General features: G+C 40.1%; 1 protein-coding gene across 3 annotated transcripts in view; it reads left to right on the top strand.

The window, feature by feature from the left end:
• MAP3K20 (mitogen-activated protein kinase kinase kinase 20) overlaps window positions 1-18,355 on the top strand; it is a 134,664-nt gene that overhangs the window by 96,135 nt on the left and 20,174 nt on the right. For 2 of the 3 annotated variants that reach the window (XM_075000662.1, XM_075000661.1), the window contains exon 12: window positions 521-5,498. In XM_075000662.1, coding sequence (XP_074856763.1) covers window positions 521-892 — 372 coding nt within the window. In that variant the 3' untranslated portion in view covers window positions 893-5,498. Of the gene's footprint in view, window positions 1-520; window positions 5,499-7,628; window positions 7,674-8,648; window positions 8,680-8,769; window positions 8,910-10,799; window positions 10,863-14,519; window positions 14,613-18,355 lie in introns of those variants that run through there. The other variant, XM_075000664.1, reaches the window with a different exon arrangement.

Genomic DNA, 18,355 nt, shown 5'->3' with positions numbered 1-18,355 from the left:
CGGCAAACAAAGCACTCATTCAGTCTGTCCGGAGCTGTATATTCATGTTACTGCTGTGGTATATTCTGACTTCCAGATAAACATTTCAGTCTGTGCTTTGGACTTTTGTGGGTTCTTTCTGTATCCTGAGATAAGTTATTGTTCAATTCTGAAAGCTAAAATTAAGCACTTCAAACAATGCTTTTACCTAGATTCCTGTGGTAAAGTCCACATGGCTTAGAGAAATGTTTATAGCCCATTTTGGGTGGTACATAATGAGAAATTCAAAAGATGGAGCCTATTTTCAACATCAAACTAAGCTACTATGGTTCTTTGCACACTGTTTGGTGGTAGGTTTGCTCTCTCATTTCTAAAAAATGTAAGCCAAGTCTGTTTTAATGGATTCTTACTTGAGCTCCGTGTTTTGATTCACTAATAAGTGTGCTTTCTGTTTATTGCTAACTAATCTGGTAGTGTCTTTTTCCTTGAATTGAATTGGTTCTAACTTTCCTTTTTACTCTGTCCTTCCTCCTTTGAATAGCTTTTCTTACCTTTTGCTGCAAGAATGTCTCAGGAGTCTTACTTTGAAACTAAAACAGAGGAGTCAAACAGTGCAGAGATGTCATGTCAGATCACAGCAACAAGTAACGGGGAGGTAGCTGGCATGAACCAAAGTCTGCGGGCCTTGATGATGACGGGCTTTGGGGATATCTTCTCTATGAACCAAGCAGGATCTGTCCTGCATTCTGGAATGCAGATAAACATGCAAGCCAAAAAGAATTCTTCTAAAACCACCTCTATGAGAAAGGGAAAGAAAATCGACATGGCTGTGGGTTTCAGAGAATTTGACTGGTCAGACGAAGATGATGATGACGATGATGATTTTGATGATACAGATGATTCTAGTGAATGAAATTAGAAAGCTAATTGAGTCTAAAATTGGATTCTCACAAAGCAAAGCAATAAAGTTTCATAAAAAGCATCCTGTCTGTTTTAAACCCTGTAAAAGAAACAAAAGTAAAAACAGTACTTTTTTCTAGGCCAGTCGTATTTGTATGTTAAAAAGATATCTTGTTGATTTTTAGATTGTGCTGACTTATATTTGTTTTACTGAAATTTGGAGCTAAAGTTTCAGAACAAATCAAGGTTTTAAAAATCCGACACACACATCTGCAACTCACATTTATGCTGTCATATTTGGTGTTTGATTACAGAAACTTCTGTGGCTGGATACATTTTAAGATCTGAAAACAATGGGAAAACTTAAACACTTACTTTCCTTAAACATACATCCATTAATTTTCTCTCTCTTTTTTTTTAAGCTTTCTCTACCTGTTTTATTGTTGATCATATGAATATATTTGTGCTTCTTTTTGGGCTTTTCCTATACAATTCATTCTTTCTGGCTACTACTGTGAAAGTCGTTGGCTAAATTTGTGATTTCTCAGTAATTTTCAAAGAAATATCTTGTGATATCATAAAATCTAAGAAGGACAAGCAGAGCTGAGATAAATAAAGCCCTTTCAGACAGTTTAAGAAACAGTAACTGAATATAGACAACCACTGGTCATAAGTAATTTGTTTTTATGTTCTTTTCTCTCTCTCGCTTTTCGTGCAATCATTTACAATAAAATCTCACCACCTAATCGCATTGTTGTAGTCTGCACACTCACTGGTTTTCTGTTACATTGGTGTAAATCCAGGAAATCTCATCAACTTTGATGGATTTACTCTGCATTTATTCTGGTTTAGCTGAGAACAAAATTGGTCCAGATTATTTATAGCAATGTTTTATTTTGCTGTAACTTTTAAACCATTTATCACTGTCCTTCCCAGTAAACATTTTAAAAGTGTTTGGGCTCTCCTACTGAGTTAAGTTAAATTCTCAGTGATAACATGAAGAGTATCCTCTAGAATTTAACGATCCATTTTTCTTCTGTGAAATCATTTTAAACATATTCAAAAAAAAGAAGTCCTGTGTCATTTTACAGACTAACAGATATTTTGGAGCATAAGCTTTCATAGGCAAAGAGCTTTGCCCATGAAAGCTTATGCTCCAAAATATCTGTTAGTCTGTAAGATGCCACAGGACTTCTTGTTTTTGGTGATACAGACTAACTCGGCTACCCCCTGATACTTTAAAAATATTGCCACTTTTTTACACTTCATCCTATAGCTGCAGAAAAAAGGCCCATTTTAAAATGTTTGCCAAATAAAAAGTGGGGGGAAAAAACAAAAAAGGAGAGAAATTTGTTACTTTCATGTTCAGTTAGATTTAAGAGGATAATAAAATTCCTAAATATCATGGGTTGATGGCGTTTCTTTCATGAAAAATGGTGACTAATGTTGCCTAAATATCTTAGGAAGTGGAATCATTAAATGATAGCAGGGTCTGAAGCTGGCTCTCCAAGAGTTTAGAACAATATAGTGTGCTATTTAGAAATAACAAGCTTTTTGAGATGTTTTAAAATGAGCTTTTCTAGGGTGATGAGTGCAGTCTTTCACAGGTGAAAAGTAGCTAGCTTCCTCTTGTATTCTGATCACCTGCAAAGCACTCAGTGCTTTCAGCTATGCTTGAGTTCAGCTGGAGCTAAACATAATCAGCACATCACAGAATTTTGCCCTTAACTGCATACAGTGTATAGAATTTGAGGTGAGTTCCACCCTCTGGCTATCAGGTTCAAAGTCATTGGATTGAAGTTAGTTTGGTGATAATATGGAGCAATTTTTTCATGCTAGTAAGAATTTGTAATTTCAATAGTGGACAGTTTTGCTTATTGGGAGAATTATCACATCTAATCTAAATGAAATTTGCTGCTACGGTATCAGTGGTAATAGCATTTTAGGAGCACTGAACAAAGTGACAGAAGGTGTGGGGAGGGACAGAGAATAGAGAGAGGGCAACAAATTAAATAAAAATGGCAGCAAACAAGCTACCTACCAATGTAAATTCAGTTTTTTAAGTTTGCACCTGCTAACAGCTACAGTAGTAACATTATTTTTATAACCTCTGTAGCACACACAAAGGAAACATCGAAGGATTTGTGCAATCTAGTATGTGTATCTGTTTTAAACTACTGTGCCTTGTTTCTAGTATAACGATGCATGGCTGTAAGTAAAGTCAGAATTCAACCCAGTATGTTTAGAAATGCAAAAAAAAAAATGTCTCCTCTTAGCACTAATATTTTGCACTTTTTAAGCACCTAATAATGTTCACGCACTTTATACACGTGTTGGTTTTAATTAGATGTTGAAATCCACTTCTTGATTTAAATCTGCACCTAATAAAATATTCCATCACTACTACATCACATCACTTTTTTTGTTAAGAACAGATATTCTCATGCATCTCCCATTATGGGAGAAAGGAGTTAGCTGAGCACAATAAATTGACGTGTTCATGAATTCTCTTTACTTTTTAGCCAGCTCTGATAAAGATATTTTCAGAAATAAAGAAATAACTCTCTAAACATTTACTTTTGTGTTCAAATTAACGATCTTAGAATTGTTGTAAAAGAAAAATCTACTAAGCTCACAGCTTTTCCCAAACTTTCCTATTGTGATTCCTTTAGAGTATTATATTTAGAAAAATAGGTTGGCTTAAAAATGACATTGTAAAGATGTATTTTTTTTATTCTACCACAATGACTTTTATGCCAAACGTGTTCTACAAGTCAAAAATAAATTGTGCTTGACTATCCAGCTGATAATCTGCTTCTAACAACCTCATTATACAGCATTTTAATTTTGAAAGATTTTGGTTGACAGTTCTGTTGATACAGAGGCAGAACAAAACCATTTTAATCTTCCACAGTTAGTTTTGTTCTGCAATACTTACAGGATTAAACTTGGTTTTTAATCTTTCTAGACATGTAATCTCCAGTGTCTACCGTGCTTGCTAATAATAGTTAACAGTTACATAACAAGTCACATAATCAAAGCATTAACCAAAAGTTAACTAATGAATCTTTCCAGGTCCTTATGAGGTAGATAAGGTAAAGTGTCCTGTTACTTCACAGCTGATGAAGCTGCTCTAGAAAAGTCAAGGTCAAATCTGAACTTTGAGTGTTTACTTGATTATTATACTTAAGCTGACACTGGCTTCAGTAAGGCATATTTTCTGACCTGAGTTAACTCAGAATTTCGCTGCTTTTATTTATCCAAAGCCACGTAGTAAAATGGAATTAGAATTTAAGATTTCCTGACTCCTATCCCTGTTCTCATTCTTTCAGTCTTGGAAAAGTTCAGAGATTAGACTATTTTAATGTAATCACTTTTCCGACTGTGATAGCAAGAATGCTTTAAAATAACAGCTGCTCTGAGATCTGATGCTTAAATCCAAGGACTTTACTTTCAGAGCTTATGTAGTTTGTGGAGTGTTTTTGGGATACACTTGATCAGCTGGCCTTCATTATTAATTGTAATACTTGGACTTAGTCTCCTTCTAGATCCTGGGGATTATTGAATCATGAGATCTGAAGTACTGCAGTGGTCATGTTCTTGACTTGTTCACTTCTTATTTGCAGTATTTTGTTCGGTATTGATTTCATTTTCTTATAGATCTTAAAGCAGTTATTTGACTTAAATATTGATGCGTGAATGATTTATATTGCTATCAGCAGCAGTAAATCCACCACATACACAAAAGAGCTAAAAGATAGCAAAGTTACTGTACATCTTTAGTAAGCTATTTCTTGTTTTTGTAACAAAACAGCTTTTTACAGGATTTTAGTAAGACCTCCAACTTGCAGGCCAATAGAGAGTCCATTCTGTTCTTCCAACATTTGTGTGGCAATATATGCTTACAGGACATGAAATAATTTTTACAGCTCTTAAAATCTACCAGTAGAAATCTGGAGAGGATTGCATTTCCCCCAGTGCCACCATCCATCTCCAGACTTCAACTTAGTACACACTGACACTATGAAGTGTAGATAGAAGTTCCTGGTGTGTGAAGATTTAGTATCAGGACTGTAATACCAATTACCTACATTAAACACTTTCTAGACTATGCAAAATATTCTGGTGACTTTTAAAGTCAGGAATAGTCCACTGCATTTTCTTGCTTATGCACTCTTGAAAATGTTTTGCACTGAATATAGGATGATTCTATTTGTACTCTGTGTGAGCAGATGACATTTGAATAGAAAGTATTTTTACAGTGTTAGAAAACTTCATCCCTTCTTACTGAAATACTATGCTGAGAAAAGTCTATACCAAAACAATAGTGGTGTAAACTGACGAGCTATTTTTTATGGAACGTGCAATGTTACACCCTCTTGTGGTAAGACCTTTCAGTAGTCAGTTGTTTTCTTCACCACACTTAACATGTGATGTCTTGCTTTATTCACAGTGTGGATTGGTTTTCCAATTTAAAATATGTAATGTATTCAATTTTCTCAGTTGGTGTCATAAACTCTTATTTTGATGTGAAGTTTTTTCTTTGCTTTTCTTTGTTCGAAACTTCTATTTTGCAATAAACATTTTGACAGTAAATTTTTATGCTTCTGTGTTCTTGTGTAAATTGCTGCTGTTAAAGAGCTAGATTATTGCCTTCTGCTTTGATCTTTTTATATTATGCAAGGTGTGGCATTGCCCCTTTTTTCTCTTTATTTCTTTGTAAATATATTTAATGTTTTACATCACTAGTTTTCCTCTCCAAAAAATGGGAATCATCTGGAAAGTGACTGCGTCTAAGCAAGACTGGAATATTGAACTTGTGCAATGGTAGAATACAAAAGGAAACACAGCAGCTGATGTACAGCAAACCCAAGGTTCCCAACAGATAGGAAAACACCAGCCCCTTTGGAATTTAAGGGGCAGTTATGTTATTAATTATTGCAAATATTGTGGATCCTTGCCTTCACAAGGATCATCATGGTTTGCCAAATGCTGTCGCTCCTAGCAGACAGCAATAGGTGGACCCCTTTCACCCTCAGCACTGTCATGAGAAGAGTCTTTTCTGGATTTTCCTGATTTGTAATCGGTGGGTTATGAAGCTTTGCCCATGCGTGGGAAAGTTAGGGGGCAAGGAGAACTTTCTTTTCTGGGTAGCAGTCAAAGCCATCTTCCCATTCCAGTGATCACCTCGCTCAGGCATTGTTGACTTTGCCCATCTGAGGAAGCCATTCCTGCCCTAGAAGAGTTAGGGCATAAATGGGTAGGTAACAAGGCAGGTGTGGAGGAGGGTCAACTGATTGTCACAAAGATACACAGGATTAGTCTAATAAAATGTTTGCGGTGGGAGTGGAATTTTCCATGGAAGGAGATGGGCCAAGCCACTGAGAGGGAGTTGCTTTCCTCTGTGCATCTTGCAGCATTCAGAAGAAGCTGTAATTCAGGACACGGGAAAGTTTTGGACAGTCATGAATCCATCAGTGGGTGTCCATGTGGGAAGAGCAGAAGGACTTGTCACAAGTGTGGGTAGAAGTCATTATGGGAGCCATCTGGGCCTGTTGTCCCACCGTCTGCAGGGTCAGGAAAAGGAAGAGACTAATAGGTAACAATGTGAACACTTGGAGGTGGCTGACAAGGTCTTTCATTTCTGAGAGGAATTCTGGAGAAGAGGGACCTCAACTGCTAAGCAGTTGGGCACAAGGGTGTTTGTAGGTTTGTATGGCCCACATGCTAAGGAGACCACAAAGACTGAGGGCTGACTAGTGAAATCTGAATTACAATTTGGCAGTTAAGTAATTAAATAAATTTGCAGCCACATTATGGGGGTGAGAGTTTGGGTGGCACTGCCAATTCAGATACAGATAATTAACAGAATACTAAGGAGATGATGAAAAAGCTTAGAAAACCCATTCTCTAGGTGGTTAGATGGTGGTTACTGTCTCAGGGAGAGCTTTGTCATCGTCAAGCCATTCCTGGGTTTCACTGCCATATACATCCCCATATGTATCAAATAAGTCTTGCTCTGATCTCCTCATACTTCAAGATGGAAATCCTGATCCTCCATAAAAGGAGGCGTACCATACATGGAGCTGTAGCATTCAGCTGGCTGTGAAGTGTCCTTGCCAGGTTTAGTGCCACCCACAGCTCCTGGATGGAGTGATCATGCAGGTGTAGGCAGCATCCGAAGGGCTAGAAGAGGGCAAAGAACCTTGTATATTAATTAGTAAGGAAGGCTAGCTGCCATGGCTTAGTCCCAAGTCATCTGTGCTCTCCTTGTTATGCAGTGACCACTTTGTTCACTCAAGAGAAAACCTTTCTCCCGGCTGATACTGCAAATGACTAAGACACACCTTTCACTACTGGAGTGAAGGGATAGTAAAAGCAATGGTAAAAGCCAAGGAGAGAGAGGCACTTAGTGAGCTCCACTTGCGGGGATGCAGGTGGTGACAAAATTCCCAGAATGCTTGTGTTACTCCGTGATCTCCTGTATAGTTTTGCCCTCATCACTGGTGTAATATCACTGAAGCTGGCCTGGGATTCTTTTGTCTAATACACGAGTTTGAGGAACACTACTTGGATGGCACTTCATGTAGTAATCCGTGGAATAATAGGGGCAGTCCTCTTCACAGTTAGGAGACTTATAGACTTAGCTGAAGAGTAAATCAGACACTGGAGTAAAATTTCGGGCGGGAGAGTAAATGATCAAACAAGAAGAGCAATATTACTCTTTTCCATTCGTATTTCTCATGCAGTTGCTGCCTTCCTTTGATATTTGTGCGTGGACCGAAGAAGATGTGGTAAGCATTTTGTCCTAATTCAGTCTGCATTGTGTTGAGGTAGCTATAAAAGAAACCTCATGCACATCATAAAAAATGAAATTTAGAGTGTAATGGTTTGCGAAAGCTGTGGAGAAGCTTCCAGCACTGTATATTTTTATAATTCCTGTTCCAAAAGGAATTTTTCAGTCACTCTGTCCCTAAAAAGGAAGGACTTCATCAGCCTTGGTGAAGTGGTCACATGCTCACAGACTTGTTAAAGCATTTGGCTTGGGGAGGTTAGCAGTCCCTGGGGTATATGCTGCTGAATTGTCAAAAATGTGAGCCAAGCAACACTGAGGTGCTCTAAGAATGCATACCTCACCAGTGCCAGGAATAAAGGGGACTGCAAACATCATAACCCCTTTGCCCAAGCCATCAGGACTGGAATTCATTATAAGTTAAATGCCTAAATGGGTGAGATGGAAAACCACTTTCATATAAAATACAAAATGTAATTGCTATTGGGGACTAGCTACAGTGCCAGCTTAGATCATATTTTGTTCAAATTAATGGGTAAGCAAGAAATTTGAGATGTTCACCTCAAACAGGCAGTGTTATCACAGTGATTTGACTATCCCTTTTAGCAGCATTTTGATGCACGATGTACAATGTGGTCATTTAACTACTGAAAAGCCAATGTAAAGTAGTAATGGTACAAGCTGCTCAGCTCCTCCTCCCATTCATCAAACAACAAATAGTTAAACCTACTTCAGGAGCAATAGCAATTAACAAGCCATAATAAACTGAGCAAGTGGCTGCAAAGCAGAAGGAAATGTATATGAAAAAACACTCTTGCAAGATAGCTCTGTCCCACAACTAAAAAGACTTTTAATCTTGTATTAAAACTGAATAATAAGCATTACATTTTTGAGTGCTTTAGGGTGCTTTAGTAAGCTATACATTTTAATTGTGTGACATTCAAAAATGTTTTTTTTTGTTTTTTATATTTTACAGTACTTTTGGCTGCACCAGCTTGTTAGAACAGGTAAACTATATATTATATAGCTCACAGATTCAACTTTTTTTTTCTAGTGAAGAGCACTATGGATTTCTGAATAACCTTTCATATCTTAAGGTGATACTTCTGGTGAGATGAGTGTCTATGCCAACTTGTTTAAGGAAAATCATATCACTGGAAAACGACTGCTTCTTATAGAAGAAGAAGATTTAAAGGACATGGGAATTACTTCCAAAGGACATATCATTCATTTAAAGGTACCTTAACAACGTATATTCATAATCACAAAAGTACATAGTGTAAATGCTGACAGAAATCATCAGTTTTACCCAGCATAATATGAGCTCTAAAGCTGAGGTTAGAAAAGCCTTTTTGGGAAAAGGAGTCATACCCAGAACTTGCTTTCAATAGGCATCTGAGCAAACCTAAACAATTTCTGAGATGCCAAAAAGGCTGCTAACCTTGATGTGTGTTTGATGTGTTTGGTTGTTTTTTTCCTCCCCAAAATGCCCATACTCCTTTGTATTTTCTGGTTGTGTCTAGGCAAGGAATCAAAAATATTGCAAGACTCTTCTAACAGTATCTCCCACCGAACTGAAACCTTTGGAAATCTTATGTTTTAGCAAGAGTTCCAACTTAATCAGAGATCCTTGAATAAACAAAAATCTTTTGAGCAGAAATCTCTGAACTTGAGTTTCACCAATCACCTCTAATTTAAAATTGCTTTGTGTACCGAGTACTCTATTCTTAGGGTTATCATATTTGAACTTTCAAAAAAGGGGACATTCCTGAGAGCAGGTATATGCGTACCAGTATCTACCAACTCACATTGTACTGCACAACAATAAAGATACTGCAGTCCAAATTAATACCTCATTTCTATGGGTTGTACATCATTGTTTCCAAGTAGTTCCATTGATGACAGGTGTGATGTCCTGAAAAGGGAGTGATCGGTGAAACTTATTAAAACTTGGTAAATAAATGGATGCAGAACATGGAATAGAACAGGGGGTCCCAACTGGGGGATTGCATCCCACTCAGGGTGGTGGCTGTGAACCATTTCAGGGAGTCTGCCAAGCAGGGCTGCCGAAGCCCAGGCACCCTCCAGGACTGAAGTGCTGAGACACAGCCTGATGGGGCTAAAGCCCCGAGTCACTTCCTCGCCCCAAGCCCTCTCAGTCCTTCTCAAGCCCCTCCCCAGAGCCAGGGGACAGAAGGTCCCCTCCCCCAATTGCAGCTAAAGCATAAGTCACTTCAAGCCAGATTCTTTTCCAAAACAAAAAAGTTGCGAGCCCCTGGAATAGAGAGTGGCTTTTGGCTGAGGAGGCTCAGTGAGGCTAACAGGAGTAAAAACCAGTACAAGCCTGGAGGATGTTGTGAAGGTCAGGATTCAAGAGCTAGATAAATTCATGGAGGCTAAGTCCATCAATGGCAATTAGCCAGGATGGGCAGGAATGGCGTCCCCACCCTCTGTTTGTAAGAAGCTGGGAATGTGTGGCAAAAGCTGGATCACTTGTTGATTACCTCTTCTGTTCATTCCCTCTGGAGCATCAGGTATTGGCCACTGTTGAAAGACAGGATACTGGGATAGATGGACTTGTGGTCTGACCCAGTATGGCTGTTATGTTCTGATGTATTTGTGATTGAAGGTATGTCTACACTGCAACTTGGATTACACTTCCTAATGCAGGTCGTCAGACCTGCACTATTTCTTCTTGAGCTAGTATTTTGAAACTTTCAGTGTAGCTCAGTGTGGCATGGGCAGCCACACAAGCTAGCCAGCTATGTACAAGCCTACCTAGACCTCCTAGATAGCTGCCACCTATGCTAATCATCTTTACAGTGATGCTGAGAGCTAGCACAAATCTGTCTCCCCATCCATGAAAGCACATGCCCCGCTGTCGTGTAGAGACCCTAAATTAAGCAGGTCTGACTCTGAATACTTCCAAGGAGACAGATCTGGTGAGTAAGAAGGTGACATTTTACAGTCTCTTTTTAGAACGGAACTGTCTATTAAGATTGTCTATGGAGAACACTGTGTGCCCTGCATGCCTTATATACCCACACTGTGCTCTTCTTTAGTCATCAATTTATGCTATTAGAGCATGATTAACTATTGTACAATTTGGTTTGCTTGCTTTTTGCAGACTGCTATTGAGAAGTTAACTCATGATTACCTAAACATATTCCATTTCCCACCATTAATTAAGGCAAGTATGTATTTATTGATTTTATTATTTGACTTCAGTGGGGCTACTGATGAGAGTAACGGCTCACCGATGCAAGTAAGGGGGCTACAATCGGCCCATGTATTACCATCATATGTTAACCTGCAAGGCATCCTTCTGTAGCTATTTCTGTACCTAAACGGTGACACTAGGCCTCACACTTAATAGGGAGTTCACATCTACATTGTCACTATCTTTGGCAGATTTTTGAGCTCAACCTAGCAATATAAGTGTTCATATCAGAACAAATAATATTGCAACAATACAATCTTTCAATGAGTTTCAAAGAATTATACAACAGAAGGATGCCTTACAGGTTAACATATCATGGTAATATACTAAAAGCACATCATTCTTTTCTCTGTTGTCTTACTAGGGGAAATAATTATGTACGGTACAGGTTGAACCTCTCTAGTCTGGCACTCTCTGGTCTGGTAATATCCATGGTCTGGCATGAGTTTAGTTAGCCAGATGTCCACTTATCATCGGTGAGGCCAAATTTCCCTTGGTCCATAAAGTTTTTTTACAGCCACTAGTCCTATCTCTCAGTCTTCGCTGCTATTATTTAGCTCTAATTTACCCCTAAATGCATTCTAAGAGACAATAAGCAGCGGAAGTGTTGGTAATACTGCTAGACAATATTGACCTCACATGGTTTGGCAAATTCTCTTATTCAGCTCTAGTCAGGTACTGGGGGTGCCAGTCTAGAGAGGTTCAAACTGTAGCAGCCATTTTTTTATATCCTTTTTTAAGACTCCTGCATACAAACCATGCACTTTTTGGGTCTTGTGGTATAAGAAACAGCAGGTTGGCCACCAATAAAGATAGACCTAGTCTATTTCTCCTCCATGGTCCTTCCTTTGGATTTAAGATTAACCTCTCTTAGAGCTTATTTTCAATGAAGGTGAGTGAGTTAATATCTTTTATTGGAGCAATGACTGTTGGTGAGAGGGGACAAGCTTTACCAATTGTGGTAAGAAAATTCTCTCTTCCATGAACAGAGGTTGGTCTAATAAAAGATATTAGCTCAACCACCTTCTCTCTCTAGTCTCTTGGGACCAATATGGCTACAACTAAACTGCATACATCAAACCAAAGGAATTCTGTGAGCTAAGCAGACAGTAGTAGACACCCTATAGCTGATATAATTTATAGCAGAGCGATACAGTTGGACCTACTCAAAGGGAAGTCCATCATTCAGTCAAAGAAAGGCCAAAATTGTTTACTTCATTGGAGATTTCAAGCCATAATCCCAGGTACAATGGACAGCTGCTCACAATGACATTGTTCTGGAAAATAATGGGTTTATGTGGAAATGAAAGGTGCTCAACACCTCACTGCAACGGGCCTTGTAAGAGGCTGCCAGTGTATAAAGTGTAACATTAGCTGATGTCTGAGTTCTGGTATGTGGATCTGCGGTAGTTAAGTCCAAAGGAGACCACGAAGAACTACAATGGGATCTCACAAAACTGGATGATTGGGCAACAAAATGGCAGGTGAAATGCAGTACTGATAAATGTAAAGTAGTGAACATTGGAAAACAAAATCCCAACTGTATATATGAAATGTTGGGGGTCTAAATTCGTTGTTACCACTCAAGAAAGATTTTGAAGCCACTGTGGATAGTTCTCTAAAAATATCCACTCAATGAGCAACAGCTGTCAGAAAAGCAAACAAAATGTTGGGAATCGTCAACAAAGGGATAAGTGAGACAGAAAATATCATATTGCTTCTATATAAATCCATGGTATGCCTTCATCTTGAATGCTGTGTGCAGGTATGGCTGCCTCATCTCAAAAAGTAGTGGAATTGGAAAAGGTTCAGAAAAGGGCAACAATAATGGATAGGGGTATGGAACAGCTACTGACTGAGGAGAGATTACTAAGCGTGGGACTTTTCAGCTTGGAGAAGAGGGGATATGGTGATTGTTTGTAAAATCGTCACTGTTGTAGAAAAAGTAAATAAGGAAACGTTGTTTCCTTCTTAAAACACAGGAAGTAGGGGGTCACAAAAGAAATGAATAGACGGTACGTTTAAAACAAACAGAAGGAAGTATTTTTTCACACAATACACAGTCAGCCTGTGGAACTTTTTGCCAGAGGGTGTTGTGAAGGCCAAGACTATAACAGGGTTCAAAAAAGATCTAGCTAAATGTGTGGAGGATTGTTGCATCAATGACGATTAGCCAGGATGGGCAGGGATGGTGTCTCCTAACTCTGTTTGCCAGAAGCTGGGAATGGGTCCGGATGTATCACTTGATGATTACCTGTTCTGTTCATACCTTCTGGAGACCTGGTGTTGGCGGCTGTTGAAAGACAGAATACTGGCCTATGTGGACCTTTGGTTTGACCCAAAATGGTCATGCCTATGTTCTTATATGGAATTCGTTAGGGGATGACAAAGGCCAGGGTACAAAGACCAGGGTGTTTAATTTTTACTGTTAAGTGTAGCCTTTTCAGGAAGGGTATGTCTGCTCTTACACTTGATCAAAACAACTTTGGTCGTTCACAGGTGCCTAGTCCTCCTTACCCATGAACAACAACATTTTGCCACAGCGAATGAAAGTGTGAACGCTGCTTTGTTGGCAGGAGCACTCTCAGCCTGACAAAGTGAAATCCCCTCATAGAGGATGGATAGGGCTGTCCTTATGCTTTATGGGGCCCTATGCAAATGAGCCCCCCTCCCCGTGTGACATCTGCTGGGACTTGGGCTTGCCTTCTCCCCCAGTTCCCTCTGTACAGCTTGTGCTGGGGGTCTGGGGTCCCCCCCATGGCCTCTGCCAGGGGCTTGGGGCTCAGGGCTTCCATCCCTCCCTCTATCCCTCCTCAGCTGCATGGCTTCTAATGGGGACCTGGGGCTAGGAGCTTCCCTTCCTCCCCACCACCCAGCTTCTGCCAGGGCAGGGACTGCCCCCTTCCCTCCCCCACCCCCCGCACGAGCACACACACACACACAGGTTCTACATGTGCTCAGGGGCTTGCCTGGGGCCAGAGCAGAGCCATGGAGACTGAGGGCTCCCCTCCACCACCAAGGAGAGAGCCCTTGCTGTGGCCAGCCGCCGGCTGAGAGGAATTGGGGAAGTCAGGGGCAGTGGAGGGAGAAGGCACCCATGCTGCTGCCTGCAGTAGAGACCAGCTGGAGGAGAGGAGCAGAGAGGAATCAAGAAGGGTAGGTAGTGCCATATTTAGGCATACAAATACGCACAGCTGCATAGGGTGTGTGTTTGGTGTCCCTATTTTCAGGTGTCCTATGCAGCTGCCTATTTTGCACATGCCTAGGGATGGCCCTGGGGTTCAGTGTTCCTGCTCGATTGGGCAGCTGCCCACAAGAGATTCAGGTGCTGTCCAGCTGACTGGAACAGTGCCCACAGCGGCTATTGGTGGTGCACGTCTGCGCATACCTCAGTGCACATAACAATATTTATTCTGACCACGGATGGAAAGAATTAGAGGGAACACAGCTGAGGGCGGGAATGTTCTGTTGGCTAAAGTGTCGACAAGCAGCGTTCACACACGCTATCTTTCAGCAACAAGGCAGTGTTGACACAGCCTTGTCACTGGAAGCTGCACAATGTAGACATACCCTAATTCAGAGAGACTCATAATAAACATAATTTCTTACCCTGCGTTTCTGTCATAGGATTCTACAAGTGGAAGTGAGGAAAACATGGAGAAAGTAGTGAACCTTGAACTTGTTTTTGGTTATCACTTGAAACTGGGAAATGGTCCACAGGTAAACGAATCTTGTTGGGATATAATTTTATTTATCATTACTCAAAGGGCCCAGTCTCTGTAGAAATATTTTCCACTTCTAATGTGAATCCTGCTACTCAACAAATTTCAAAGTAAACTGTCTCTAACAATGGTAGGTCATCTTCACCCTGGTCTCTACTAGGACTGTACAGCTGTAGCTATCACTTATTTTAGTAGCACTGTGTATGAGAGCTGTTACCAACCTGGCTCTCTGTCCCAGTGAGATAAGTCTAGAACGTAGTCTAAGAAACAATGTTCCGTGGAACACTGGTGTTCCATGAGCAACTAGCAGGTGTGCCATGAGTGCTGGAAAAATAATTCGGAGTTTTACTATAAAGAACCATTTTAGGATGGTAACGGTAATGGAAAATACTGAAACAATTTTTTTCTACATCTCTCAAGAGCGGTAGTAGTTTGGCAATACAGCAAGGTTGACTAACGTTTTGCTACCCTCACCTCGCCTCTAGTCTTCTCCTATCTACACAGCAGCCTAGCAACTAGCAATGACGTGCAGCGCGTGCACTCTGTCGGCAAGGCGGCTATGCTGTCAGTCAGCGGCGTGATGTCAGCCAACGTGTGTGTGTGGCGTGTGATGATTTATTTTCATAGGTGTTTTGCATAAAAATTATTATTGTTTGGTGTTCCATGGGCTCAAAAAGTTTAAGAAACACTGGCCTAGAGAGAGGCTGGTATAGCACAGGATAACATATTACTAAACTGTAATGCCACGTTGTCATTGTAACTGAATGCAATTTAATGAGAGCTTGTCTTTCTTTTCTACCTACTGCTTCCTCCACTCTTTCCCATCTCTTTGAGACTTATAAAGCAAAGGAAGGCTAGTATCTCTTTTCTGTTTATAAACACTCCTTACTTCAGACAGAAATCTGTCAACACCAGTGTTTCCTGTAAGCTGCGGGGTTGTGCGGCCACTCAGGAGAGATTCAGATGCCGCCCAGGTGATTAGCAGAGTACCCGCAGCTAAGTTTTGTGTCCCTATTGGGGGCGCACATTTGCGCATGCCTCGGTTGCACATAAAACATTCTGTGCAGGGGTAGAAAAGATTAGAGGGACCATTGGTCAATGCCAATTACATTTGCTGATTGGGGAAACTCATCAAGTTGAAGTCATGACAGAAAGGGTCAGAGCTACATTCTACATCCAAAATTGAGAAGTTCTCATTTTCCAGATGTACCTCTCACTCAGTACATAGGTATATTAAGACCTTTGCTTATTTCAATCCCATTGGAGTATTTCTCATGATCCACAAATTCCTTTGCAAGACCCTTGAATGCCTTTAAGCTCTTGCCCATAACATTTTGTAGTCTAACAATCTTTAATTCAATCCTAAAGATTTCTCAGCATTTAAAAAACCCAGAATATAGCATAGGTATCCTAGCAGAATAATGGTCCTGTATCATTTATTATAGCAGACTTGTGTAGACTCCAATAAATCAGAGAAAAAAATATATTCTTTGTAAAACTGGAAAAATTACCTAGCAATAAAATAAATGTAACTGCCATTTAATTAAGCTGATTAATTCAATCAGTCAAAGTGGAGCATCACTGAAACTGGCAAAGTGACATGAATCACTGATACAGCACCATTGCTTATTGAAACTTCAGAACAAGATACTTTGAACTCATCATATTTTCTATCAGGAAAGCACCACCTGGGCCTTATTCTGTTCTAACAGCAGCGTAAAACAGGTGCCACACCACTGATTTCGTTGCTGTTGCTCCTGGAGCACTGCAATGTACATGAGATCAGAAGCAGACCCATCCTCTTCAAAGATATTGTATGAATGATGCAATGCAGAGAGTCCCATAGGAAATGCATATTTTTACTGAACTACAAAGAAGTATATGCAGGCTTGTAGAATATTTTGGCTGAGTAACTTGCTCACTTGCCTTTCCATGGAAACTTATTATATGTTGGGATATTTACAGTACAGCCTGTTTGGATGAAATTATCCTCTTTCTATCCCCATTCTCATACACTCAAAGCCCCAGTAATCTGGCTTTGTTCAGAGATCACTAAAGGGACATAAAGTGGTCCTTAGCCAATAGACAGTCTGTTGGCTTGCAGCACAACCTCTTGAGTGAAGTCTGGAATAGTCATCACTTACATCTCCACAGGGGTAATGGTACTGCTTGCCCCAGTCTACCCCAAACCTCCTTAAACACCAGCCTTGCCTGGGCTGATACAAAGAATCCGTTGGGATGGGAGCACATGCAAACGCCTGATCAGCTATTTCACATAAAGACAATTTGCCTTGTGCCCTAACACAGTCCAGTTGCTGAGTGAACATAGCACAGAAAGCCTGGTACAGTCCACAGCACTGGAGAGTAGATTTCAACCTTTCTGAGGGCATATTGGGCTTTTATTCCCCTGCACCACTTTCGGCAACTAAAAGCTGTCTACAGAAGTACAGAGGCTTGTTGACTGGCATGAGGATGGATTCAAAGCTTGGAAAAGGGAATACTGATTCTCACACCTCCACCTTTAAAATACTGCATTCACCAACAAGTGAAGTGGCAATTTATTGTTATGAAGATGATGATTAAGGCCCTAAAAATCCTTATTTGCTTGAAACCACTTAATAAGGACAGACCTTTGTAAACATGGCAGCTACCTTCAGAACCATTTCTGTCTCGGAAACTCTATCTGCCTCAGCTGCTGAAACCTGCTGTTTCAAAGGCATCAGAGCTGAATATCTACTGACAGCACCTGGGTTATTTATCATTGCGTATAACCCTGCTTCATATGTTTTTATGCTGTATTTAAATGAAAGATAATATCAAGTGAAAGGTATTTTTGCATATTTAGCTACTGTAAAGTCCCAATATTATTATTCCTCATTCAAGCAAATTTCCCATTGATCTGGGACTTTTGCGTGTGTGAGGAGCGAAAGATCAAGCCCTTCAAGCAGCCCCACAGGCCATCAATTATATAAATGTATGTTTAACGGGCATTGTTTCTTCATTTTTTAAGAGCACCTCTCTCCAGAGCCCCCTTTTTTTCTTCCCCATACAAAACGGAAACAAAAAAATGCACTGCAGCAACCTCCTCCATACCGGTGTCTAGTTGGCAACAATCTGCCCTGACCTGAGACATGAGCCATTGTTAAGGGTATAACACATTTACATATTTTGCAATAAAACATCAGTTATTTGCATTACTGTGTCAAGTTTTATTTGATTCTTTCACCTAAAAATGACTCATTTTCCTTTCTTGTATTTTAAAAACCAACTACTCTAAGCTTGTTTGAGAATAATCAAAAATTGCCCATTTAGCGAGAAGTCATTTTCTTTTCAAAAGGCAAACGTTATTTAATCTTTCAGCTGTTCATTGTGCCATCATAAATACTTTCTTTTCAGCACAGTTGTGGGGACTGAAATGAGCCCACTAATTGCCTCCCATTTCGACTGACATGTGGTGGTTTAGTGGAAAGAGAACACAGCGGGGAGAAGGAAATAGGAGGCTGAGAAAATGAGAGCTAATTATTTCCACTGCCTCATGTCAGGCTCTGTGTCAGCCTTGTTTTTACAAACTGGAAGGTTTAGCACTAAATAAAACAAACTGGCGTCATGTTTTTATATACTGGCAGTGTCATGGAAGCAGCTGCACATCTCAAAGACAATATAATGCCTGCATTCGCATGGACACCATCTGACAGCCACTGTGAGCCACTGCTAATGAGGATATCACAGTGGTGCCAAGTG

This window comes from Carettochelys insculpta, chromosome 8 (genome assembly GCF_033958435.1).
Source record: "Carettochelys insculpta isolate YL-2023 chromosome 8, ASM3395843v1, whole genome shotgun sequence".
NCBI classification, from domain to species: Eukaryota; Metazoa; Chordata; order Testudines; family Carettochelyidae; genus Carettochelys; species Carettochelys insculpta.
This window is presented reverse-complemented; position numbering and strand designations above follow the sequence as displayed.